Genomic DNA, 26,718 nt, shown 5'->3' with positions numbered 1-26,718 from the left:
TCTAAGGGGATAAACAAATCTATCTTTGCTGCTGACTAGAAGAAGGTTGTAAATGAAATAGGGTCAATACATTCATGCTTTACCTTACATTGTGGAAGTTTAGCCTGAAAACACCTGTAACTGCCGAGTTTGAAATACTGTGTTTTTATTAGTTTATTTAAACAATTAATATACATTTTAGAAGGAGCATTGTGCTCATTTTAAGTCTGCTTAGGACAAATTATTAATTAAACAAAACCAAGGAATTTCTCCATGCTGACGTCATTCACAATGGACAGAAAAAATGAACCACATCAACCAAGGTTTGATATCTGAATCCCTACTACATAGAATCCCTACTACATCCCTACTACATAAAAAATAACACACTAGGAATGAATACATCTTCCACACTATGCACTAAAATAGTATAATGTCCTCTGTTACTGAATCAATAAAGCTACAGATAGTTTGAAAGTCTTAGTCCAGCACAGGGAGAAGAGTGAGGAACAAGGGGTCATTCCTCCAGGACATGAAACTCCATACCAGAGGTTTCTTCTACACAGAGAACAAAACAACACATCAGACAACATGTCTCACCATTCATTCTATAGCAGACCATAAAGACTAACTAGTTAATAGGGGATTAGATGGACAAGATGAATATATTAAATGACTATTTATGACCTGATTCCATTTCAGTTCACACATCTGAAGATCAGAATATGTGAATGTAATGTGGTGTTTGCTCCATATGTTCTATGGATTGATGGAACCATCCATAATGTTTAGGTCTATACAGTCCTTTCAGATCTATGAACTCTGATGTTGTGGGAGGAGTTAGGAACCTAAATGGAACTGGACCAATGCCTGTGACTCTCACCTGCTTGTGGGGGCAGAGCCTTGGGTGGGCGGTTCCTCCTTGTTGTGTGAATAGTGACTATGGCAGCCATGATGGTCAGTGTCACAAAGAGCATGATGTGACTGATGGGCAACTTAACAGCATTACTGGTACCTGGACAATGAGACAGACAGTGATTAAACACAGTCAATCATTTAGATTGATTTAAATGAAGGTAAAGTTTGTATCACACAACGGTCAATAGAGGATGCTGAGGACCAATATCCATCAGCCAAATACCTCTACAACTCCACCTCTGTCTGAACACCAAAGATCTATCTTTGTTTTGTGTAAATTGTGTGTATTGACCAAGGTAATACATCTGACATTGACCCCATGATGTACCACTCATACTATCTACAATACACCTGAGAATGGAAATAGTATTCAATACAAGACCAGCAGAAGATGGGGAGGAGGTTGACAAGGCTGGTCTTGTTGTAGTGCTGCTACTGCAATCTGTTAAATATTTATCCTATCTCTAGAGCACTAGACAAGCAGTACTTCCTATAGATATGTTTGGGGCTGTTTTTACATGACCAGTCTTATACTGCTGCGTAGTACTGGTGGTTGTCTTGACAGGCATTACACTAGTTACATCAGAACTGTCTGAAAAACATCAAATCAAGTGTCTTTCTGGACCCAGTCTCAAACCCTGACACAGCATGGGAAAACACAGTACCCAGTTCTATGTGTCCAGAGGACAGATAAAACATTTACTATATCTGTACACATCATACAGATGGGAGTATTTTACCTGGGACAGTGGAGATGACATCATCATTATCAGTGGTCTTTTCTTCAATATCTAATTCAGTAGGAGAACATCCTCTGTTGGGTTATTTAAATAAACTATCATCAGACACAGCAGTATTTTTCAAATCAAATTAATCATCAATCACTAATATCACTAATATCAGGAGAATGAATCAGGTTTGATATTCAACTTTAATATCATCACAGATCTTGTGAACTTATTCATATTCTAGTAGCATAACAAGAACACATACCTGAGAATGTGGAGGTGAAGTCAATGGAGATCTTCACGTTTCCCTTTTCAGTCAGCGTGCACGTCCACTTCCTGTTGTTGTCCTCCTTCTGGAGTGTCACAGTCAGAGTAATGTCACAGGAAGAATCCAGTGTGACCTGGGCATTAGTACCTGTTTTAGGCACCCAGCTGAGACTAACTCCTGAGATGCACGTTCCATGTTCCATATAGGTGAGCAGAGAACACCGTAATGTCATATTTACATTAGACTTCAGATCTGTCACTGGTGTGGTAGAGGAGACTGAGAAAGAGGCAAAGGTATACAGTACTTGTTGGCTGTTTTCACATTACATATGATTATTAACACTACACTTGTACACAGTGACATTAACACTATGATTTAAACAGTAATACTCACTGGTTAGAACAGACAGATGAACAGGGGCATCAGCTCCATGTCGTGGTCCAGTCTTTGCAAGGTATTGTTGACAGGTGTAGAGTCCAGCATCCTCAGCTCTGACATCACTAACATATAGAGAACAGTCAGACCCTAAACTCAGTCTGTCTGCTATGTTGTTGAGTTGTTTTTTCACCTTCCCTAGATCGACTAGTTCAAAAGCAGTTCCAGCTCTGTTATAGATCCATGTAGTTGAGGAGCAGTTTGGATAAACCACATTGTTACACGGCAGACTGACATCATCTCCCACTCTGGAGAACATAGAGAGAATTTCTCCACTGACACCTGGAAGGAGTATGACATCAGATCATTATTAACTGGTAATACAGATGACATTATATTTCATAGGTATTCTTATTGATTTTCTTCAGTGTGAATAATAGTGTAATATACTGTCTATTACACAATAGTGACGAGTAAACAGATACACAACAGAAATGTCTAGTTTGGCCGTGTGAAATAAATGTGTTTTATGATCTCTAATGACATATTCTTACTCTCTCTCCTCTGTCTTACCTGTTAGCAGGTACAAAACGGTCACAAGCAATCCCAAAAATGAATGATGGATGTCAGCCATGATCCCCTCTCTCTCTCTCTCCTCTGTTTCTGTCTCTTTCCTCTGTCAGTGTCTCAACACTATGAGTTTCTCACCACACAGCAGCATCTCTATTCACCACTATAGCATCACTTCCTCAAAGTGGTCATGTTTTTATCTAGTTTGACACCTTGGTGAGAATCCTCCAGTTCACCAGCAGTTAAAGACCTTCTTCACATGTATGAGAGTCTGTATTAGTGATGCAGGGATTTGGCATTAATGTGGTCATATTCAAGTGGCTGTCGGTGCAGTTTAATTGGATGACTGTCATTCATATTCCAGTCACCCAGCTCAGTGTAACGTTGATAAGTTTAGGCTACTACATGATACGAGAATGAATAAACCCCTGATCACATGCAAAAACAGTTCACTTTCATAGTAGCCTTAGTTTGCTTGTTTGTAGCCTCACTTTGCTTGTTAACCTGTTGGGGCTAGGGGGCAGTATTTGCACGGCCGGATAAATAACGTACCCGATTTAACCTCTTATGGCTAGGGGGCAGTATTTTCACGGCTGGATAAAAAACGTACCCGATTTAATCTGATTATTAGTCCTGCCCAGAAACTAGAATATGCATATAATTATTAGCTTTGGAGAGAAAACACTCCAAAGTTTCTAAAACTGTTTGAATGGTGTCTGTGAGTATAACAGAACTCCTATGGCAGGCAAAAACCTGAGAAGGTTCTGTTCAGGAAGTACCCTGTCTGACCATTTATTTGCTTTCTTTGACATCTCTTCCAAAAACTAAGGATCTCTGCTGTTACGTGACACTTCCCACGTCTCCAATGGGGTCTCAGAGCCCGGGAAAAACAGGAATGACGTAATTCAAAGCCCTGGCTGAAGAACACGAGATCAAAAGCTAAGTGGTCAATCAGCGGAGAAATGCTTACGCTCGCGACCTGCCCCGCCCCCGTCTTTCGGTTTTTTCCTCAGTTTACAGACATGCAGATTCCCGGTCGGAATATTATCGCTTTTCTACGAGATAAATTGCATAAAAATTGGTTTTAAACAGCGGTTGACATGCTTCGAAGTACGGTAATGGAATATTTAGAAATTTTTTGTCACGTTCTGCGCCATGCTCGTGACCGTGATTTACCATTGGGATAGTGTCTAGAACTCACGAACAAAACGTCGTTGATGGAACATAACGATGGATTATTTGTGACCAAACCTACATTTGTTATTGAAGTAGAAGTCCTGGGAGTGCATTCTGACGAAGAACAGGAAAGGTAAGACCATTTTTCTTATAGGAAATGTGATTTTGGTGAAGGCTAAACTGGTTGGGTGTCTAAATAGCTAGCCCTGTGATGCCGGGCTATGTACTTAGAATATTGCAAAATGTGCTTCATCCGAAAAGCTATTTTAAAATCGGACATATCGAGTGCATAGAGGAGTTCTGTATATATAATTCTTAAAATAATTGTTATGCTTTTTGTGAACGTTTATCGTGAGTAATTTAGTAAATTCACCGGAAGTGTTCGGTGGGAATGCTTGTTCTGAACGTCACATGCTAATGTAAAAAGCTGGTTTTTGATATAAATATGAACTTGATTGAACAGACATGCATGTATTGTTTAACATAATGTCCTAGGTGTGTCATCTGATGAAGATAATCAAAGGTTAGTGCTGCATTTAGCTGTGGTTTTGTTTTTTGTGACATTATATGCTAGCTTGAAAAATGGGTGTCTGATTATTTTTGGCTGGGTACTCTGCTGACATAATCTAATGTTTTGCTTTCGCTGTAAAGCCTTTTTGAAATCGGACAGTGTGGTTAGATTAACGAGAGTCTTGTCTTTAAATAGCTGTAAAATAGTCATATGTTTGAAAAGTGGAAGTTTTCGGATTTTAGAGGAGTTTGTATTTCGCGCCCCGCCCATCATTGGATATTGGAGCAGACGTACAGAACATCTAGATGTAAGAGGTTAAACTGGTTACTACTCTTCCCCAGAAACGAGAATATGCATATAATTAGATTTGGATAGAAAACACTCTAAAGTTTCTATAACTGTTTGAATGGTGTTTGTGAGTATAACAGAACTCATATGGCAGGCCAAAACCTGAGAAGATTCCATACAGGAAGTGCCCTATTTGACAATTTGTTGTCCTTCTGTTGCATCTCTATCGAAAATACAGCATCTGTGCTGTAACGTCACACTTTCTAAGGCTCCCTTTCGCTCTCTAAAGCTGCCAGAAAGTGGAATGGGGTGTCTGCTGTCTCTGGGCAATGTACAACAGCTCTGTTTGTGAGTGGTCAGCCTGGGGACAGTGAGACTGAGATGCGCATTCATGAGAATTCTCCATTTTTTTCTTTCAGCCTTTGAATGAATACAACGTTGCCCGGTTGGAATATTATCGCTATTTTACGAGAAAAATAGCATAAAAATTGATTTTAAACAGCGTTTGACATGCTACTAAGTACGGTAATGGAATATTTTGAAATCTTTTGTCACGAATTGCGCTCGCGCGTCATCCTTCGGATAGTGACCTGAACGCACGAACAAAACGGAACTATTTGAATATAACTATAGATTATTTGGAACCAAAACAACATTTGTTGTTGAAGTAGAAGTCCAGGGAGTGCATTCTGACGAAGAACAGCAAAGGTAATCCAATTTTTCTAATAGGAATTCTGAGTTTTGTGAGTCCCAAACTTGGTGGGTGTCAAAATAGCTAGCCGTGATGGCCGAGCTATGTACTTGGAATATTGCAAAATGTGCTTTTGCCGAAAAGCTATTTTAAAATCTGACACCGCGATTGCATAAAGGAGTTCTGTATCTATAATTCTTAAAATAATTGTTATGTATTTTGTGAACGTTTATCATGAGTAATTTAGTAAATTCACAGGAAGTTTTCGGTGGGTATGCTAGTTCTGAACATCACATGCTAATGTAAAAAGCTGTTTTTTGATATAAATATGAACTTGATTGAACAAAACATGCATGTATTGCGTAACATAATGTCCTAGGAGTGTCATCTGATGAAGATCAAAGGTTAGTGATGCATTTAGCTGTGGTTTTGGTTTTTGTGACGTATATGCTTGCTTTGAAAATGGCTGTGTGATTGTTTTTGGCAGGGTACTCTCCTGACATAATCTAATGTTTTGCTTTCGCTGTAAAGCCTTTTTGAAATCGGACAATGTGGTTAGATTAATGAGAGTCTTGTCTTTAAAATGGTGTAAAATAGTCATATGTTAGAGAAATTGAATTATATAATTTTTTAAGGTATTTGTATTTCGCGCCACGCGATTCCACTGGCTGTTGACTAGGGTGGGCGTCCCACCTAGGCCAGGAAAGTTAATTCCTTCTCACATCTACACTCTCCTCCTCTCACCTGTTCCCTTCGTTTGTGGGATCCAGAGCAAAACACATCAGCTGTCTGTGACCAGGCGACAACCTTCCCAAGCCAAACCTTCATATCATAACCGCTAACCGCTACACAAAGCCTACATCATTGTCACCATATTAGCTAAGGTCAGTCAATATAGCTACTAGAACTAACACATTAATAAACCCTCTACAATAATGCAGTAGAGTGTACAGTTAGCAAGCTGGCCCCGGTGGCAATAAATTAATAAAACCAAAAGCTTACCTTGACTTGGAAAAGCTATTGTGTTGGACAGCAATGGCCAGCTAGCTAACACAGCATCCCTCTCTGTTTGAGCCAGGTGTTTGAGTAGTGCTAAACCAGCCTACCCACACATACAACTAAATATAGCTCTCTCTCTCTTGCTTTTCCTTCATTTTAAAGATATTAATTTGTTCAGACTGTTCAGCTATTGTTCTTCTCTCTCTGAGTCCCCTACTCACCACATGATAAACACTGCAGTGCTAGCTACTGTACCTGTAGCTTATGCTTTCAGTACTAGATTCATTCTCTGATGCTTTTTCATCTTCTTTCTATGCGTCCTACGAAACACGACCCTGCCCAGCCGCACTGCTTCTTGACATAACGTTCACCAACGTGTCGGAGAAAACATTGTTGACTCTGTCAACGTGCAATGATGAAACAAGGACAACCCAGCAAACCAAACCCTCCCCTAACCTGGACGATGCTGGGCCAATTTGCCACCTCTGTCACGTCCTGACCAGTAAAGAGGTTATTTGTTATTGTAGTTTGGTCAGGACGTGGCAGGGGGTGATTGTTTAATGTGTTTCGGGGTTTGTTGGGCAATGTTCTATGTTAGTCTATTTCTATGTTTGTGTCTAGTTTATCTATTTCTATGCTTAGTTTATTGGTTTGACCTTCAATTGGAGGCAGCTGTTTCTCGTTGCCTCTAATTGAAGGTCCTATTTAGTAGGGTTGTTTTTTCATGGGTTTTTGTGGGTAGATGTTCCATGTGTAGTTGTATGTCTCACAGGACTGTTTTCTCATCGTTGTTTTTGATTAAGTGTTTGTTTGGTTTTCTTCTTAATAAAGACGATGAGTATTCACATTCCCGCTGCGCCTTGGTCCCATCTTTACGACGAACGTGACAACCGCATCATGGGTCTCTCGGCTGTAGCCGGCTGCGACACAGCCTGGTATCGAACCGGTATCTGTAGTGACGCAGCTAGCACTTTGATGCAGTGCCTTAGACCGCTGTCACACTCGGGAAGCCCCCATTTTCTGATTTTCTGATCTTTTGATTGGGTGGACAATTTGTCAGTTAATGCTGCAAGAGCTCTGATAGGTTGGCGGATGTCTTCCGGAAGTTGTCATAGTTACTGTGGAGCCTCCTGGGTTTGTATTGAAGTCAATGTACCCAGAGGAGGGTGGAAACTATCTGTCCTCCAGCTACAGCATGGTGCTACCTACCCTATAGAGTGCTGTTGAGGCTTCTGTAGACCTTCATTACAAAACAACTGGTGACGTGAACATTTTTAGTATAGTTGTATCCAAAAAAGGATTACTTTTTCAAATGTGTTTTATGAAATTCACTGAGGAGGATGGTCCTCCCCTTGTTCCTCTGAGGAGCCTCCACTGTCAGATTCATTTGAATGGTTAATCAGACTTGGTATTTATCCACTCCTCTTATTCTGTGTGCATCCTAATTGTATCTAAATAGTTCACAGGACGGAGATAAGTCAAGTGACATAGTCAAGTGACATAGTCAACACGACATATCAGTGGAATCAAGTCTCTCGTCTCTCCAGGATTGGAAGTCATTCAGAGACGCTGCTGCCACATCATTGGCACTTCCTACAACTCCCTCCCAAGGCCTTCAAAGTGTTCCTGCACAACCACCAGTCCTCTGAACAAGTTTCTAACCCTTAAACAGCAACAGTATGATCTGAGGAGTTCAATGTAACAAGCTGCACAACCACCAGTCCTCTGAACAAGTTTCTAACCCTTAAACAGCAACAGTATGATCTGAGGAGTTCAATGTAACAAGCTGCACTACCAGACACCAAAGATCATTCATAAGAGCTCTGAAACTATGCAGATGGTTTTCCTCACCACTAAAGATATTTAATATGACTATTTATTGATTTGGTGGTGTGTCTATTTGTTGTGTGACTTTTGATGACCCACTGTCCATATATTAAGGCAGATTATACCTGTTTGTGTGTGACATCACATTTTATGTATGTTTCTGCTTATGTATCAATATGTTACAATATGACTACTTTACAGGAACAGTAGTCATTTATGTATCCAGATGGCACATGGAAGATGTACTATTTCAGAGTATTTTATACCTGAGGCGTTGAAGGTGACGTCACCACCATCTTCAGTGCCCTTGTCTTTAATATCTAGATCAGTAGGAGAAGAACATCCTCTTTAAAATAACTCTTCATAATCAGACACATGCAGTATGTTTGTTCAATCATCACTGATATCAGGAGAAAGGATCAGGTTTGACATTTATTTTAATGTCATTAAAGTTTAGCATTGGCATGGGATGTCAGAGTTACAAAGACAAGCAGATATTCACATGGGATGTCAGAGTTACACAGACAAGCAGATATTCACATGGGAAGAGAGAAGTGTGAAGTGCACCACAGCAAATGTAAAAATCAAAACATAAGTAAGCATATGCTTTGTGTTGACCAAGGTAATACATCTGACTTTAGCCCCATGATGTACCACTCATACTATCTACAATACAACTGAGAAGGGAAATAGTATTCAATACAATACCAGCAGAAGATGTGGAAGTGGTTGACAAGGCTGGTCTTGTAGTAGAGGCTGTACTTCCTGGATAGTAGTTGAAAACAAACAGAGTGACCACTTTTCATTGGTGAATAATGGTGACATCACAGATCAGAATGGATCCACATTCAGTGACTCACTCTGTTGCCTGTTGAGTTCTCTCCTGCAATCTGCTAAATCTTTCTCCAATCTCTAGAGCACTAGACAAGCAGTATAAATATATTTGGGGCTGTTTTTACATGACCAGTCTTATACTGCTGCGTAGTACTGGTGGTTGTCTTGACAGGCATTACACTAGTTACATCAGAACTGTCTGAAAAACATCAAATCAAGTGTCTTTCTGGACCCAGTCTCAAACCCTGACACAGCATGGGAAAACACAGTACACAGTTCTATGTATCCAGAGGACAGATAAAACATTTAATATATCTGTACACATCATACAGATGGGAGTATTTTACCTGGGACAGTGGAGATGACGCCATCATTATCAGTGGTCTTTTCTTCAATATCTAATTCAGTAGGAGAACATCCTCTGTTAGTTTATTTAAATAACCCATCATCATCAGACACAGCAGTAGGATTCAAATCAAATGAATCATCAATCACTAATATCACTAATATCAGGATAAAGTATCAGGTTGGATATTCAACTTTAATATCATCACAGATCTTGTGAACTTATTCAGATTGTAGGAGCATAACAACAACACATACCTGAGAATGTGGAGGGGAAGTCAATGGAGATCTTCACGTTTCCCTTTTCAGTCAGCGTGCACGTCCACTTCCTGTTGTTGTCCTCCTTCTGGAGTGTCACAGTCAGAGTAATGTCACAGGAAGAATCCAGTGTGACCTGGGCATTAGTACCTGTTTTAGGCACCCAGCTGAGACTAACTCCTGAGATGCACGTTCCATGTTCCATATAGGTGAGCAGAGAACACCGTAATGTCATATTTACATTAGACTTCAGATCTGTCACTGGTGTGGTAGAGGAGACTGAGAAAGAGAAAAAGGTATACAGTACTTGTTGGCTGTTTTCACATTACATATGATTATTAACACTACACTTGTACACTGACATTTAAACTGATTTAAACAGTAATACTCACTGGTTAGAACAGACAGATGAACAGGAGCATCATCTCCATCTCGGGGTCCAGTCTTTGCAAGGTATTGTTGACAGATGTATTGTCCAGCATCCTCAGCTCTGACATCACTAACGTGTAGAGAACAGTTAGACCCTAAACTCAGTCTGTCTGCTCTCTCTGTCTTCTCAACTTTGATCTTCCCCAATACGACCTCTTCAATAGTAACAGTAGATCCAACACTGTTATAGGTCCATGTAGTTGAGGAACAGTTTGGATAAACCACATTGTTACACGGCAGACTGACATCATCTCCCACTCTGGAGAACATAGAGAGAGTTTCTCCACTGACACCTGGAAGGAGTATGACATCAGATCATTATTAACTGGTAATACAGATGACATTATATTTCATAGGTATTCTTATTGATATTCTTCAGTGTGAATAATAGTGTAATATACTGTCTATTATACAATAGTGAAGAGTAAACAGATACACAACAGAAATGTCATTATAATATTAGTAAAATGTAAACTGAACTAGTTTGGCCATGTGAAATAAATGTGTTCTATGATCTCTAATGACATATTCTTACTCTCCTCTGTCTTACCTGTTAGCAGGTACAAAACGGTCACAAGCAATCCCAAAAATGAATGATGGATGTCAGCCATGATCCCCTCTCTCTCTCTCTCTCCTCTGTTTCTGTCTCTTTCCTCTGTCAGAGCGTCTCAGCACTATGAGTTTCTCACCATACAGCAGCATCTCTATTCACCACTATAGCATCACTTCCTCAAAGTGGTCATGTTTTTATCTAGTTTCACACCTTAGTGAGAATCCTCCAGTTCACCAGCAGTTAAAGACCTTCTTCACATATATGAGAGTCTGTATTAGTGATGCAGGGATTTGGCATTAATGTGGTCATATTCAAGTGGTGGTCGGTGCCGTTTAATTGGATGACTGTCATTCATATTCCATTCACCCAGCTCAGTGTAACGTTGATAAGTTTAGGCTACTACATGATACTAGAATGAATAAACCCCTGATCACATGCAAATACAGGTCAATTTCATAGTAGCCATAAACAAACAGCATGATCACTTTGCTTGTTAATTCCTTCTCACATCTACACTCTCCACCACTAAATCTATTTAATATGACTATTTATTGATTTGGTGGTGTGTCTATTTGTTGTGTGACTTTTGATGACCCACTGTCCATATATTAAGGCAGTTGTACACCTGTTTGTGTATGACATCACATTTTATGTATGTTTCTGCTTATGTATCAATATGTTCTAAACCTGTCAAGAGCTGAAGTGGACATCCAATCACGTTCCTGTATTACCAGGGTTTATTCCTCATACCAGCTTATAGAAGCATCACATAACTGTGTTTGTAGTGAAAAAGTATAAAAAAGGACAGATTTAAGTGAATTTCAAATGTTAGAGAGGAGAATGTAACTACAACCAATGATGTAGATATACACAGAAGAATGAATATTAATGTCTATGTCTGAAACTCTTCTTTCAGTGGTTATTTCAGCTCAGACCACTTCTGTTTATCTGAGACTGAGCAGAGAGAGAGAAAAATAAGTCATAGTGGTGGGTTGTCTTTTCATTTTACCACAGCATATTATCTCACCCTAAAATAACACAGCTGGTCATTTCACACCTTCAAAAGAACAAGACAACAACACAAACATACCGTGGGAACAGTGGCCTGTACCGTTTCTATGGGGATTAACATAGAGACACTTTTTGGGGGGTTTACTAGATGGTATTACTAAATGGTATACAGCTATGGATGGAAATTACTTTTTTGTAGCAGGTTAGGAGAACTTACGTTGCAGGTTAGGAGAATTAGGATAAGGTTAGGGAAAGGGTTAGGGTTAGCTAAAATGCTCTCCAAACCTGCTAAGAAAAGTCACTTCCATCAATTGCTGTACTCCTTCTAGTTACAACCTGTTTCTGGCTGTTGGGTTTGATGTATATGTAAACATTTAAATTGTTATAAAGGTGAATGTAACTGCAGTTAATGATGTACATAAACAGAATAATAAGTATGTCTATGTCTACAACTGGTTCTTCTTTCAGTGGTTATTTCAGCTCAGACCACTTCTATTTTTCTGAGGCTGAGCAGAGAGAGAAATAGAAAATGAGAGAAGAGGAGAGGAGAAGAGAGCAGGGCAGATGAGAGAGGAGAGCAGAGTAAAAGAGAGAGGAGAGTAGAACAGAGTAGAGGAGAGAGGAGATTAGAGTAGAGGATAGAAGAGGAGAGAGGAGAGTGGAGGAGAGAAGAGAGTAGAGAGGAGAGGAGAGGACAGTAGAGGAGAGAGAAGAGGAGAGAGGAGGAGAAAGGAGAGTAGAGAATAGAGGAGAGAGAAGAATATATGAGAGGAGAGTAGAGGAGAGAGGAGAGGAGAGGAGAGGAGAGAGGAGAATAGAGGAGAGTAGAATAGAACGGAGAGGAGAGTAGAGGAGGAGAGAGGAGAGTGGAACAGAGTTGTGGAGAGAGGAGTGACGAGGAGAAGGAGAGGAGAGGAGAGAGGAGAGGAGAGAGGAGAGCAAAGGAGAGAGGAGAGCAGAGGAGAGAGGAGAGTAGAGGAGAGACGAGGAGAGAGATGAGTAGAGAGGAGTGTTGAGGAGACAGGAGAGGAGAGGAGAGGAGAGAGGAGAGTAGAGGAGAGATGAGTAGAGGAGAGATGAGTGGAGGAGAGAGGAGAGTAGAGGAGAGAGGAGAATATATGAGAGGAGAGGAGAGAGGAGAGTAGAGGAGAGAGGAGAATAGAGGAGAGAGGAGAATATATGAGAGGAGAGGAGAGGAGAGGGGAGAGAGGAGAATAGAGGAGAGTGGAATAGAGAGGAGAGTAGAAGAGTGAAGAGAGGAGAGGAGAGAGGAGAGTAGAGGAGGAGAGAGGAGAGTAGAGGAGAGTAGAGGACAGAGGAGAGGAGAAGAGAGAGGAGAGGAGAGTAGAGTAGAGGAAAGAGCAGAATCGAGGAGAGTAGAATAGAGAGGAGAGCAGAGGAGAGAGGAGAGGAGAAGAGGGGAGAGAGGAGAGTAGAGGAGGAGAGAGGAGAGTAGAGTAGGAGAGAGTAGAGCAGAGTAAAGGAGAGAGGAAAGGAGAGGAGAAAGGAGAGTGGAACAGAGTAGTGGAGAGAGGAGTGACGAGGAGAAGGAGAGGAGAGGAGAGAGGAGAGGAGAGAGGAGAGCAGAGGAGAGAGGAGGAGAGAGATGAGTAGAGAGGAGTGTTGAGGAGACAGGAGAGTAGAGGAGAGTAGAGGAGAGAGGAGAGCAGAGGAGACAGGAGAGTAGAGGAGAGTAGAGGAGAGAAGAGGAGAGAAGAGAGGAGAGGAGAGAGTAGTGTAGAGGAGAGAATTGTAGAGGAGAGAGGAGAATAGAGGAGAGAGGAAAATATATGAGAGGAGAGAAGAGAAGAGAAGAGAGGAGAGGAGAGGAGAGGAGAGGAGAGGGGAGGGGAGGGGAGGGGAGGGGAGGGGAGGGGAGAGGAGAGGAGAGGAGAGGAGAGGAGAGGAGAGGAGAGGAGAGGAGAGGAGAGGAGAGGAGAGGAGAGGAGAGGAGAGGAAAGAGGAGGAGAGTAGTGGAAAGAGGAGGAGAGTAGTGGAAAGAGGAGGAGAGAGAAGTAGAGAAGAGAGTAGACGTGAGAGGAGAGGAGAGAGTAGAGAGCAGAGTAAAGTAGAGTAGAGTAGAGAGGAGAATAGAAGAGAGAGGAGGAGAGAGAAGTAGAGAAGAGAGGAGAGGAGAGAGTAGAGAGCAGAGAGTAGAGGAGAGAGGAGAGAAGTGGAGGAGAGATGAGAGTAGAGGGGAGAGGAGACAGTAGAGGAGAGGGGAGAGGAGAGAAGAGGGAGGAGAGGGGAGAGTAGAGGAGAGTAGAGAGAGAGAGGGGAGAGAAGAGGAGAGTTTAGAAAAGAGGAGAGAGGAGGAGGGAGAGGAGGAGAGAGGAGAGGAGAGCGGAGAGTAAAGGAGAGAGGAGAAGAGAGATGAGGAGAGAAGGGGAGAGTTCAGAAGAGAGGAGGAAATAGAGGAGGAGAGAAGACAGAGGAGAATAGAGGAGAGAGGAGAGAAGAGAGTAGAGGAGAGTAGAGGGGAGAGGAGAGGGGAAAGAAGAGGAGAGAGGGGTGTAAAGGAGAGAGGAGAGAGGAGAGTAGAGCAGAGAGGAGAATAGATTGGTGGAGAGAGGAGAGGAGAGGAGAAGAGAGGAGAGGAGAGGAGAGGAGAGGAGAGGAGAGGAGAGGAGAGGAGAGGAGAGGAGAGGAGAGAGGACAGTAGATGAGAGAAAAGCGTTGATGAGAGAGGAGAGAAGAAGAGAGCGGAGAGGAGAGCAGAGGAGAGGAGAGGAGAAGGGAGGAGAGTAGAGGAGAGAGGAGAGAAGAGGAGAGAAGAGGAGAGTTTAGAAAAGAGGAGGAAAGAGAGGATGAGAGAGGACAGAGGAGAGTAGAGGGGAGAGGAGAGGAGAGTTGAGAGTAGAGGAGAGAGGAGGAGGGAGAGGAGGAGAGAGGAGAGGAGAGAGGAGAGAGGAGAGAGGAGAGGAGAGGAGGAGAGAGGAGAAGGGAGAGAGGAGAGAGGAGAGAGGAGAGGAGAGTAGAGGAGAGGAGAGAGGAGTGTTTAGGAGACGTGAGAGAATAGGAGAGTACAGGAAAGAGGAGGAGAGAAAGGAGATGAGAGGAGAGGAGAGGAGTTGAGAGGAAAGGAGAGGAGAGGAGTTGAGAGGAAAGGAGAGGAGAGGAGAGGGGATAAGAGAGTTGATGAGACTAGAGGAGAGAGGAGAGTAGAGCAGCATAGGAGAGGAGAGGAGAGAGGAGAGGAGGGGAGAGTAGAGGCGGGAAGATGAGAAGGAGAGTAGAGGACAGAGGAGAGAAGAGCAGAGTTGAGGAGAGAAGAGAGGAGAGGAGAGGAGAGGAGACGAAAGAGGACAGTAGATGAGAGAGAAGCGTCGATGAGAGAGGACAGAAGAAGAGAGCGGAGAGGAGAGCAGAGGAGAGGAAAGTAGAGAAGAGAAGAATAGAGGAGAGAGTAGATGAGAGTAGAGGAGAGAGGAGATTAGAGGAGAGAGGAGAATAGAAGAGACAGGAGTGTATAGCAGAGGAGAGGAGAGGAAAGAGGAGATTAGAGCAGAGAAGAGAGGAGATAGGAGAGCAGAGTAGAGGAGAGAGGAGAGTAGAGGAGAGATAAGAGGAGAGGAGAGCGGAGAGTAAAGGAGAGAGGAGAAGAGAGATGAGGAGAGAAGGGGAGAGTTCAGAAGAGAGGAGGAAATAGAGGAGGAGAGAAGACACAGGAGAATAGAGGAGAGAGGAGAGAAGAGAGTAGAGGAGAGTAGAGGGGAGAGGAGAGGGGAAAGAAGAGGAGAGAGGGGTGTAAAGGAGAGAGGAGAGAGGAGAGTAGAGCAGAGAGGAGAATAGATTGGTGGAGAGAGGAGAGGAGAGGAGAGGAGAGGAGAAGAGAGGAGAGGAGAGGAGAGGAGAGGAGAGGAGAGGAGAGGAGAGGAGAGGAGAGGAGAGGAGAGGAGAGGAGAGGAGAGGAGAGGAGAGGAGAGGAGTGGAGAGGAGAGGGGACAGTAGATGAGAGAAAAGCGTTGATGAGAGAGGAGAGAAGAAGAGAGCGGAGAGAAGAGCAGAGGAGAGGAGAGGAGAAGGGAGGAGAGTAGAGGAGAGAGGAGAGAAGAGCAGAGTGGAAGAGAGAGGAGAGAAGAGGAGAGGAGAGAGGACAGTAGATGAGAGAGAAGCGTCGATGAGAGAGGAGAGAAGAAGAGAGCAGAGAGGAGAGGGGAGGAGAGGAGAGGACAGTAAAGGAGAGCGGAGAGTAGAGCAGAGTAGTTGAGAGAGTAGAGAAGAATAGAGGAGAGTAGAGGAGAGTAGAGGAGAGTAGAGGAGAGAGGAGAGGAGAATAGAAGAGAAAGTAGAGGAGAATAGAGGAGAGTAGAGGAAAAAGGAGATGAGAGGAAAGTAGAAGAGAGGGGAGATTAGAAGAGAGAGGAGCAGAGGAGAGGAGAGGAGAGGAGGGAGGTGATTAGAGCAGAGAAGAAAGGAGATAGGAGAGCAGAGTAGAGGAGAGTAGAGGAGAGAGGAGAGTAGAGGAGAGAAGAGAGTAGACAGGAGAAGAGGAGAGTAGAGGAGAGGAGGAGAGACATGAGGTGAGAAGTTAGGAGATGAGAGAGGAGAGGAGAGATAAGAGGAGAGGAGAGTGGAGAGGAGAGGAGAGAAGGGGAGAGTTCAGAAAATAGGAGGAAAGAGAGGAGGAGAGAGGACAGAGGAGAGTAGAGGGGAGAGGAGAGGGGAGAGAAGAGAAGAGAAGAGAGGGGTGTAGAGGAGAGAGGAGAGTAGAAGGGAGAGGAGAGTAGAGGGGTGAGGAGGGGAGGGGAGGGGAGGGGAGGGGAGGGGAAGGGAGGTGAGGGGGGGAGAGGAGAGAGAGAGAGAGAGAGAGAGAGAGAGTAGATGAGAGAGTAGATGAGACTAGAGGAGAGAGGAGAGTAGAGCAGCGTAGGAGAGTAGAGGATAGGAGAGGAGAGTAGAGAATAGAGGAGAGTGGAGAGAAGAGGACAGAGGAGAGGAGGGGAGAGTAGAGGTGAGTAGATGAGAAGGAGAGTAGAGGACAGAGGAGAGGAGAGTAGAGTAGAGGAGAGAGAAGAGGAGAGAGGTGAGATAAGCAGAGCTGGGGAGAGAGGAGTGTAGATGAGAGAGTAGAGGAGAGTAAAGGAGAGAGGAGAGATGAGCAGAGGAGAGGAGAGGCAAGGAGAGGAGAGGAGAGGATAGGAGAGGAGACAGTAGATGAGAGAGAAGCGTCGATGAGAGAGGAGAGAAGAGGAGAGCGGAGAGCAGAGGAGAAGAGAGGAGAGGAGATAGTGGAGAGAGGAGAGAAGAGTAGAGAATAATAACAAGTCTTTGATATTAATTAATAGTCTGCAGCTAGAAATGTGATATCATCGAACGCGAAGACCAGCGAAACATCCATTCTATAACGACATTAATGAATGTTGCTTTGAAAAATCCATTCTAACCGAGAGAGAGAGAACGCGGACAAAAACTCTCCAACAGGACAAAAACTCTCCAACAAGGATGCCGACGACACACTGAGCGTAAATATATATTGATTGCAATTGTTCCCGAATGAGTGAGCGTTCATGTGCAAAGGATTAGCATATCAATTGTTAATATTTATCAACTCTGTAGGGTCTTCTCAGCTGACCCCCCCTTGTTTGTTTAACAAGCCGCCATGCCGGTTTAGCCCACTAGGGCACATTACTCTACCAATTCTTTGTGACGATAATTACTGTTTGTATGCTTTCTGTGAATTACTTTGTTTAGTAAATAAATGATTTTAAGACAGTTGATGTATGGATGACTTAGTGAAGACTGGGTTCATGCAGATACAACAATTTACGACGTTTGGAATGAGACGGACGCGAGGTAAAATTACACCATTTAAACCAGAAGATAATATAGATACTATAATATAATATATAATGTTATAATATGGGAAAGTTATATTAGGAAAATTATAATTTTGTAATCTGAATATTTTCCATGGTGCCCCGATCTCTAGTGTTAATTACAGTTAAACGATTAATCAGTTTAATCGCGTGATAATAATTACATGGAGTTATTTTGATAAACATGTCTTCAGTTTAATGGTACCCAAAGACATGACAGGAGTGAGAAGAGGAGAGAGGAGAGTAGAGGGGAGAGTAGAGAGTAGAGGAGAGAGGAGAGAAGAGGAGAGAGGAGGGTATTGGATAGAGGAGAGGAGATGAGGGAGAGAGAAGAGTAGAGGAGGAGAGAGGAGCAGAGATTAGTGTAGAGGAGAAAAGAGAGTAGAGGAGAGAAGACAGTGGAGGAGAGAGTAGAGAGGAGGAGAGAGTAGAGGATAGGATAGGATAGGAGAGGAGAGGAGATTAGTGGAGAGAGGAGAGTAGAGAGGAGAGTAGAGTAGAGAGGAGAGAGGAGAGTAGAGGAGAAAGGAGAGTAGAGGAGACGAGAGTGAAGGACGAGAGTGAAGAATGGCGAGTAGAGGTGAGGAGAGGAGAGAGGAGGAGAGCCGGAGAGAGGAGCAAAGATTAGTGTAGAGGAGAAAGGAGAGTAGAGGAGAGAGGAGAGTAGAGGAGAGAGGAGAGTAGAAGAGAGAGGAGAGGAGAGGAGAGTGGAGAGTAGAGGAGAGAGGAGAGTAGAGGAGAGAGGAGAGATGAGTAGAGGAGAGAGGAGAGTAGAGGAGATAGGAGAGGAGAGGAGAGAGGAGAGTAGAAGAGAGAGGAGAGTAGAGGAGAGTGGAGAGTAGAGGAGAGAGGAGAGTAGAGGAGAGAGGAGAGTAGAGGAGAGAGGAGAGATGAGTAGAGGAGATAGGAGAGTAGAGGAGAGAGGAGAGCAGAGGAGAGCGGAGAGCAGAGGAGAGCGGAGAGTAGAGGAGAGAGGAGAGTAGAGAAGAGAGCCGAGCAGAGGCGAGCGGAGGAGAGAGGAGAGTTGAGTAGAGGAGACAGGAGAGTAGAGGAGAGTGGAGCGGAGAGTAGGACAGAGTAGAAGAGAGAGGAGGAGAGAGGAGGCGAGAGGAGAGTGAACAGTAAAAGGAGAGAGAAGAGTAGACAGTACAGTAGAGGAGAGGAGAGGAGAGGAGAGAGGAGAGTAGAGAGAAGAAAGGAGAGTAGAGGTGAGTAGGAGAGAGGAGGACAGAGGAGAGTAGAGGAGAGAGGAGAGTGGAGGAGAGAGGAGGTTATTGGAGAGAGGAGAGAAGAGAGGAGTGAGGAGAGGAGAGAGTAGAGGAGAGAGGAGAGAAGAGGAGAGAGAAGAGTAGAGGAGGAGAGAGGAGCAGAGATTAGTGTAGAGGAGAAACGAGAGGAGAGTGGGGACGAGAGGAAGAGGAAAGTAAGGGAGAGAGTAGGTGAGGTCAGTTGAGAAGAGAATAGAGGAGAAAAGAGAAGAGTAGACTAGAGTAGAGTAGAGTAGAGTAGAGCAGAGTAGAGAGGACAGAGGAGTGTAGAGGAGAGTAAAGGGGGGAGGAGAGGGGAGAGTAGAGGAGAGGAGAGGAGAGAGAGGAGAGGGGAGAGTAGAGGAGAGAAGAGAGAGGAGAGGGGACAGTAGAGGAGAGAGGAGAGCGGAGAGGAGAGAGGTGGGAGGAGAGTGGAGTAAAGAGGAGAGAAGAGGAGAGAGAAGGAGGGAGAGGAGGAGAGAGGAGTGTATTGGAGAGTAGAGGTGAGTAGAAGAGAGTAAAGGAGAGTAGAGGAGAGGAGAGAGGAGTGTTTAGGAGACAGGAGAGTAGACGAGAGTACAGGAAAGAGGAGAGAGAGGAGGGGAGAGGAAAGTAGAGGAGAGGAGAGAGGAGAGAAGAGGAGAGAGGAGAGGAGAGTATAACAGAGTAGAAGAGAGAGGAGGAGAGAGGAGGCGAGAGGAGAGAGAAGAGTAAAAGGATTGAGAAGAGTAGAGAGGACAGTAGAGGAGAGGAGAGGAGAGAGGAGGAGAGAGGAGAGTAGAGAGGGGGAGAGAAGAAAGGAGAGTAGAGGTTAGTAGGAGAGAGAGGAAAGAGAGGAGGACAGAGGAGAGTAGAGGAGAGAGGAGAGAGGAGAGTAGCAGAGAGAGGACAGAAGAGGAGAGAGGAGGAGAGGAGAAGAGAGGAGGAAAGGAGAGGAGAGGAGGAAAGGAGAGGAGAGTAGAGGAGAGAGGAGGAGGGAGGGGAGGAGAGAGGAGTGTAGAGGAATGTAGAGGAGGAGAGAGATGAGGAGAGAGGAGTGTTTAGGAGACATGAGAGTATAGGAGAGTACAGGAAAGAGGGGGAGAGAGGAGGAGAGAGGAGACTAGAAGAGATGAGAGAGGAGAGAGGAGAGTAGAGGAGAGAGCTGAGGAGAGAGGGGAGGAGAGTAGAGGAGAAAGGAGAGTAGGTTAGAGAGGAGAGGATAGTAGAGAGGAGAGAGGAGAGTAGAGGAGAGAGGAGAGTAGAAAGTAGAGGAGAGATGAGAGTAGAGTATCGAGTAGAGATGAGAGTAGAGGGTAGAGAAGAGAGGAGAGGAGAGTAGAGAGGAGAGTAGAGGAGACAGGATGAGAGAGAAGTAGAGAAGAGAGGAGAGTAGAGGAGAGAGGTGGAGAGAGAAGTAGAGAAGAGAGTAGAAGAGAGAGTAGGAGGGAGAGGAGGAGAGACAGGTGTTTAGGAGACTGGAGAGCAGGCGAGATGAGAGAGGAGATAAGATTAGAGAGGAGAGTAGAGGAAAGAGGAGAGGAGAGTAGAGGGGAGAGGAGAGTAGAGGAGAGAGGAAAGAGGAGAGTAGAGGAGAGAGGAGAGTAGAGGAGAGAGGATAGAAGAGGAGAGAGGAGAGTAGAGGAGAATGTAGAGGAGAGAAGAGTAGAGGAGAGAGGATAGATGAGAATAGAGGAGAGCCGAGCAGAGGAGAGGAAAGAGGAGAGTAGAGTAGAGGAGATAGGAGAGTAGAGTAGTGAGGAGGATAGAGGGGAGTAGAGGAGAGAGGGGAGTAGAGGAGAGAGGGGAGTAGAGGAGAGAGGAGAGGAGAGAGGAGAGAGGAGGAGAGGAGAGAAGAGAGTAGAGAGGAGAGGAGAGGAGAGTAGAGGAGAAAGGAGAGTAGGTTAGAGAGGAGAGTACAGCAGAGGAGAGAGGAGAGTAGAACAGAGTAGAAGAGAGAAGAGGGAGGGGGGCCGAGAGGAGAGAGGAGTAGAGGAGAGAGAAGAGTAGAGTGGAGAGTAGAGGAGAGGAGAGGAGAGGAGAGGAGAGAGGTGAAGAGAGGAGAGTAGAGTAGAGAGGAGGAGAGAGAAGAAAGGAATGTAGAGGTGAGTAGAGGAGAGAGGAGGATAGAGAGGAGGACATAGGAGAGGAGAGGAGAGTTGCGGAGAGAGGAGAGAAGAGAGGAGTGAGGAGAGGAGAGTAGAGGGGAGAGGAGAGAGTAGAGGAGAGAGGAGAGAAGAGGAGAGAGGAGGGTATTGGAGAGAGGAGAGGAGAGAGGAGGGTATTGGAGAGTGGAGAGAAGAGAGAAGTGATAGATAAGAATGATGCGACAAATAAAAAACTAGGAATGTCCGAAGGGCAAGCGCATAGATTAGATGAACAGAAACAGGAATTGGTTAATGAGCTAGAAAAGAGTCAAAATCTAAATCAAGAGTTAGATAGATACCTTGAGGATAGGCAAAACCAAATTAAACAACTCAGGGTTACGCTTCAACAATATCGGAATACATGTGGCGGAGTATATGCAATTGCAACTCCTCCGCATTCGCTCCATGCTATAAGGTGAACAAGTCACAGCTGGGGGATCACCATTATACCCCTCTCTTGAAGAGGAAAAAGAGTGATATGGGTTGCGAGAGGCTGGGTACAGGCAAATTACGAGTCTGGACATAATGGTCCTGGACTAGATAGTTGATCAGCATGATCCAGGTAATCATAGAGAGGTGAGACCGGTACGAACACACGCAACCCCGGTTACATATTATCTGGGACAAATAGTACCAGGGGAGGACAACCCTATTCCAGATGACGTGCAGCCCCAAGTACGGATACAAATACAGCATCACCATCAGCCATTTTGGGTTCCATGCTGGTGATTACGATCATATATTACGCTCACTGTTGCCAAGAACCCTGTTGCCAACACTCGCACAGGGGTATAGAACGTCGGCTTGGTCCTCAGGACGAGAAGCGTGTGACCCAGCGACAGCCAATGATGAAATTGAAGGATTCTTAACTACGGTTGAGTATGTGTTGTTCTGACCAGATGCTAGTAAAATGAGTAACTGTACTCAGGGTGCAAAATAGGGAGTACGCGATTATGTGGATGGGATGGATGATGCGTTGCGTATTAACCTGACAATGGGAGATAGATATGATCAAAATGCAGGAATATTTTCCTCAGCTTTGATGACAGGTTTGAAACCTGTTATCAAAATGGCTATTGCCGGGGTAGTGGATCAGCATTCTCACTGGGATGAAATAGTACAAGCAGCATTAAGAGTATAATCTAATTCCATTTACTCCGCAGCAGTACGAGTCGTTAATGCTGCCACAGTGAAAGTGTGGTGGCTAATTTCCGCATTACCAAATGAGGATTTACAAACACACCAGTCCGAGTTAAAACTACATCTTTAATACTTAAGATACTTTTGCAAAAGTTCTTGACCCCCAATAATGCATTTTCTCGAATTAATCATTTAATGAGGTGCTTACAGAATGGCTCAGGGATCTTTTATAGCAACGATACAGCCCCTTCAATGTACATTGACAAACCACAGATACTTAGTAACAGTTCACAAAGGTTACGTTTTGTATGACAGATATCAATAAAACACATCAGACAGTAACTGCTATGTCAACAGGGTTCATTGAATAGCCCAGTATCTGGTCCCCTTAGAACTGTCCCTCCCTGGTACGGTATTGAACAGAACTATTTCATCCAATGGCATATATCAATTGTCAACTCTAGATACTCCCATCTCAAGCAAACCCCCTCTTGACCCCACTCCTGGACAGGCTCACTGGAGGGAGTGAGCCTCTAGGCCATATATTATCACAGGATAAGTGTGAGATCTAAGAGACCATGGTCCCAGACACTGCCATAAACCTCCCCACAATAAGGAAAAGGAGGGTGTGACTTGCTCACAGACATTGTGGAGACAAGTCATTGGTTCCCCATTAATCACGCATCCCTTCACATGGTTTAAGAAATAGGTAAAGACACATTCCCATGACGTCAAGTTTGACCTCTCCCCTCTCTGGGCCCCAAGTGTCTGAGCCCCAGCTAAGGTAGACATGCAACTGAAAAGACACCAGAGTCCAATGGACACTTTCTAATGACAAGTACCTCAAATAAGCATATTATACTAATAAAACATCTTAATTTCCTATGTTACCCAACTAATTCTGATTCGTCCACGACAAAAGTCACAAACAGTAGTTACAATGGCCCAAATAAGACAAAGGGACAGGGAGGGAAACGGAATGGAAGAAAATCAACAGAGGTCTGTTTTAGGTGTGGTGTTGAGGGTCATTGGAAAAGGGATTGTAGGGTGGTACTGGAACCTGCTACTTTGGGAGGAAATGCCGCTGTAAAAGCATTTGCATCTTTGTCAAAAGAGCAGCAGCAAACCCTCTTAAAAGCAGCGGGACAGGGACATTTTGCATAGCAGTGCACGGCCTCCAGTTGATCAATAGTGGTTCATAGAAATGACGTTTTTTATGTGAAAGGAGACGTAGGTCATGTCTCACACAACTTTCTAATAGATACAGGCGCTCAAATATCACTAATTCCATACAATGAAAAATTGTCTACATTTGCAACAGGGAAAAGTATAACATTCAGCGGGGTAACAGGGGCACAATCTAAGGCGATACAGCTATTACCTATGTCATTAAACCTAGGACCAGTGGCAATACCAGGATCATTTTACATGGCTACGGGAATATAACCGATTTTGGGGTTGGATAATCTGTGTGAGATGCCAGGGGAATGGATTCTGAAAGGTAACAAATTAAAATTGGCAGTAAGAACGGCGAAAGCCGAGCAATTGTTGTTTCAGGACCATCCATTGTTGGCAAAAGACGCATTAGATTGTGGGCTAATCAAAGGTTGCAAGCCTGTTGTGGTTGAGGGAGAACCACCGCCAGCAATGAAGCAATACCCTATTAAACCGGAGGCTGAGAAATTCGTGGCGGAAGACCTTCCAATATTACTTGAACGTGGCATAGTGATCCGCGGACCAGCTCGATGCAACAGCCCTTTTTATTGGGGCGGCAGTGTAGCCTAGTGGTTAGAGTGTTGGACTAGTAACGGAAAGGTTGCAAGTTCAAATCCCTGAGCTGACAAGGTACAAATCTGTCGTTCTGCCCCTGAAGAAGGCAGTTAACCCACTATGCGAGACCTCACCACATTGGTTGACTATTTGGCGCACCAGGTCATAAAGCATCTTATGAGAAAGCACAACTAGCAAAGAAAGAGGTAACCTATTTGGGGGTGTCAATTTCTAATGGAACGAAATACATTACCCGGGATTGGGTAGAAACCATGCGCTCTTTGGCACGGCCAAACACTCCTTGCACGCTCAGGAAAATGTTAGGAGTTTTCAATTTTGTTAGACATTTTATTCCATCATTCTCTGAAATTGCTGAGCCACTTACAGAGTTGACGAAAGGGGGGAAGGGTTCCCATGAAAGGGTAGAGTGGAGTTAAGAGTGTGAGGAAGCGTTTGTCGAGCTAAAGAAGCAATTGTGTCAAGCGCCAGCATTGGGATTGCCAAAACTAAAATTACCTTTTTACATTTTTGTTCATGAACAAGAAGGACATTGTAGCGCGGTGGTTACGCAAAATAATGGGGGTAGAGAGAGACCAGTAATGTACTGGAGTAAATCGCTAGACTCGGTGGCGAGAGGAATGCCACCGTGCCTTAGGGCGGTACAGGCAACAGAAATGGTGTTGGATAACACGGCTTCGATTACAATGGGTCAAAAAGTGGATTTGTATGTTCCACACGCAGTAGCAACCATAGTTAACAGCACAAAAGCACAACATGTTACTAGTGCAAATGGACAAAATAGGGGTTAACCTGTTGGGGATAGGGGGCAGTATTTGCACGGCCGGATAAAAAACGTACCCGATTTAATCTGGTTACTACTCCTGCCCAGTAACTAGAATATGCATATACTTGTTTGATTTGGATAGAAAACACCCTAAAGTTTCTAAAACTGTTTGAATGGTGTCTGTGAGTATAACAGAACTCATTTGGCAGGCCAAAACCTGAGAAGATTCCAAACAGGAAGTGCTCTCTCTGACTTTTTCTTGGCCTTCTTGATCATCTCTAACCAAAACAGGGGATCTCTGGCATGACGTGACATTTTCTAACGCTCCCATAGGCTCTCAGAAGGCGCCAGAACGATGAATGGTGGCTTTGCAGGCCCTGGCTGAAAAACATTAGCGCATTTTGTAAGTGGTCGATCTGAGGACAATGAGACTGGAGGCGCATGCACGAGCCGACACCATGTTTACTTTCTCTCTCTTTGAACGAAAACAACGACTCCCGGTCGGAATATTATCGCTTTTTTACGAGAAAAAAAACATTAAAAATGATTTTAAACAGTGTTTGACATGCTTCGAAGTACGGTAATGGAATGTTTAGAATTTTATTGTCACGAAACGTGTCAGGCGCGTCACCCTTCTTTACCCTTCGGATAGTGTCTTGAACGCACGAACAAAACGCCGCTATTTGGATATAACTATGGATTATTTTGAACCAAACCAACATTTGTTATTGAAGTAGAAGTCCTGGGAGTGCATTCTGATGAAGAACACCAAAGGTAATCAAACTTTTCTAATAGTAAATCGGAGTTTGGTGAGTACCACACTTGGTGGGTGTCAAAATAGCTAGCCTGTGATGGCCGAGCTATCTACTCAGAATATTGCAAAATGTGCTTTCACCGAAAAGCTATTTTAAAATCGGACATAGCGAGTGCATAAAGGAGTTCTGTATCTATAATTCTTAAAATAATTGTTATGTTTTTTGTGAACGTTTATCGTGAGTAATTTAGTAAATTCACCGGAAGTGTTCGGTGAGAATGCTAGTCACATGCTAGTCACATGCTAATGTAAAAAGCTGGTTTTTGATATAAATATGAACTTGATTGAACAAAACATGCATGTATTGTATAACATAATGTCCTAGGATTGTCATCTGGTGAAGATCATCAAAGGTTAGTGCTGCATTTAGCTGTGGTTTGGGTTTATGTGACATTATATGCTAGCTTGAAAAATGGGTGTCTGATTATTTCTGGCTGGGTACTCTGCTGACATAATCTAATGTTTTGCTTTCGTTGCAAAGCCTTTTTGAAATCGGACAGTGTGGTTAGATTAACGAGAGTCTTGTCTTTAAAATGGTGTAAAATAGTCATATGTTTGAGAAATTGAAGTAATAGCATTTCTAAGGTATTTGAATATCGCGCCACGGGATTACACTGGCTGTTGAGTAGGTGGCCAGAGAGGTTAACGTTAAATGTGGAAAATCTACAATTTCATAAGATTGGTGCTTTGACTACTGCGTCGTAAATGCCGTTGCATGGGGAAGGTGAATCGCATACATGTAACCCAGATCAGATTACTCCAAAACCTAGGCCTGATTTGCAAGAGACAGCATTAGAATCGGGAAAAGTATTGTATACAGATGGCTCTAGTTACATAACCACAGCAGGGAAGAGAGTTACGGGTTACGCTGTGTGTGATGACAGAGGAGTAGTGAAGGCTGGCCCAATGTCAGCCTCGGTGTCAGCCCAGGGGGCGGAGTTACATGCACTGGCCGAGGCTTGTGGGTTGTCAGAAGGGGAGAATGTAACAATATACATGGATTCTCGGTATGCATTTGGAGTAGTTCAGGATTTCGGTACATTGTGGTCACAAAGGGGCATGTTAACAGTGACAGGAACACCAATTAAAAATGCACTAAATGTAGAGGCATTATTAGAAGCATGTTAGTTGCCCAATAAATTAGCAGTGGTGAAATGTGAAGCTCATACTAGTCGCACAGATAAAATCGTCATAGGTAATCGTAGAGCAGACGAATGGCTAAGGCAGCTGCCTTGGTGAGAGAAAGTGTTAGAGAATC

The 26,718-nt window shown here is 43.9% G+C and overlaps 1 protein-coding gene across 3 annotated transcripts in view; it reads right to left on the bottom strand.

Moving 5' to 3' along the window:
• Nucleotides 1-26,718, bottom strand: part of LOC115168713 (uncharacterized) — a 68,535-nt gene that overhangs the window by 26,852 nt on the left and 14,965 nt on the right. The window contains exons 1-6 of one of the 3 annotated variants that reach the window (XM_029724263.1): nt 10,747-11,119; nt 10,160-10,489; nt 9,768-10,046; nt 9,512-9,562; nt 9,039-9,095; nt 8,597-8,650 (exon numbers count right to left, since the gene is read on the bottom strand). In XM_029724263.1, coding sequence (XP_029580123.1) covers nt 8,597-8,650; nt 9,039-9,095; nt 9,512-9,562; nt 9,768-10,046; nt 10,160-10,489; nt 10,747-10,807 — 832 coding nt within the window. In that variant the 5' untranslated portion in view covers nt 10,808-11,119. Of the gene's footprint in view, nt 1-1,637; nt 1,689-8,596; nt 8,651-9,038; nt 9,096-9,511; nt 9,563-9,767; nt 10,047-10,159; nt 10,490-10,746; nt 11,120-26,718 lie in introns of those variants that run through there. The other 2 variants (XM_029724337.1, XM_029724389.1) reach the window with 2 other exon arrangements.

This window comes from Salmo trutta, chromosome 1 (genome assembly GCF_901001165.1).
Source record: "Salmo trutta chromosome 1, fSalTru1.1, whole genome shotgun sequence".
Lineage (NCBI taxonomy): Eukaryota > Metazoa > Chordata > Actinopteri > Salmoniformes > Salmonidae > Salmo > Salmo trutta.
This window is presented reverse-complemented; position numbering and strand designations above follow the sequence as displayed.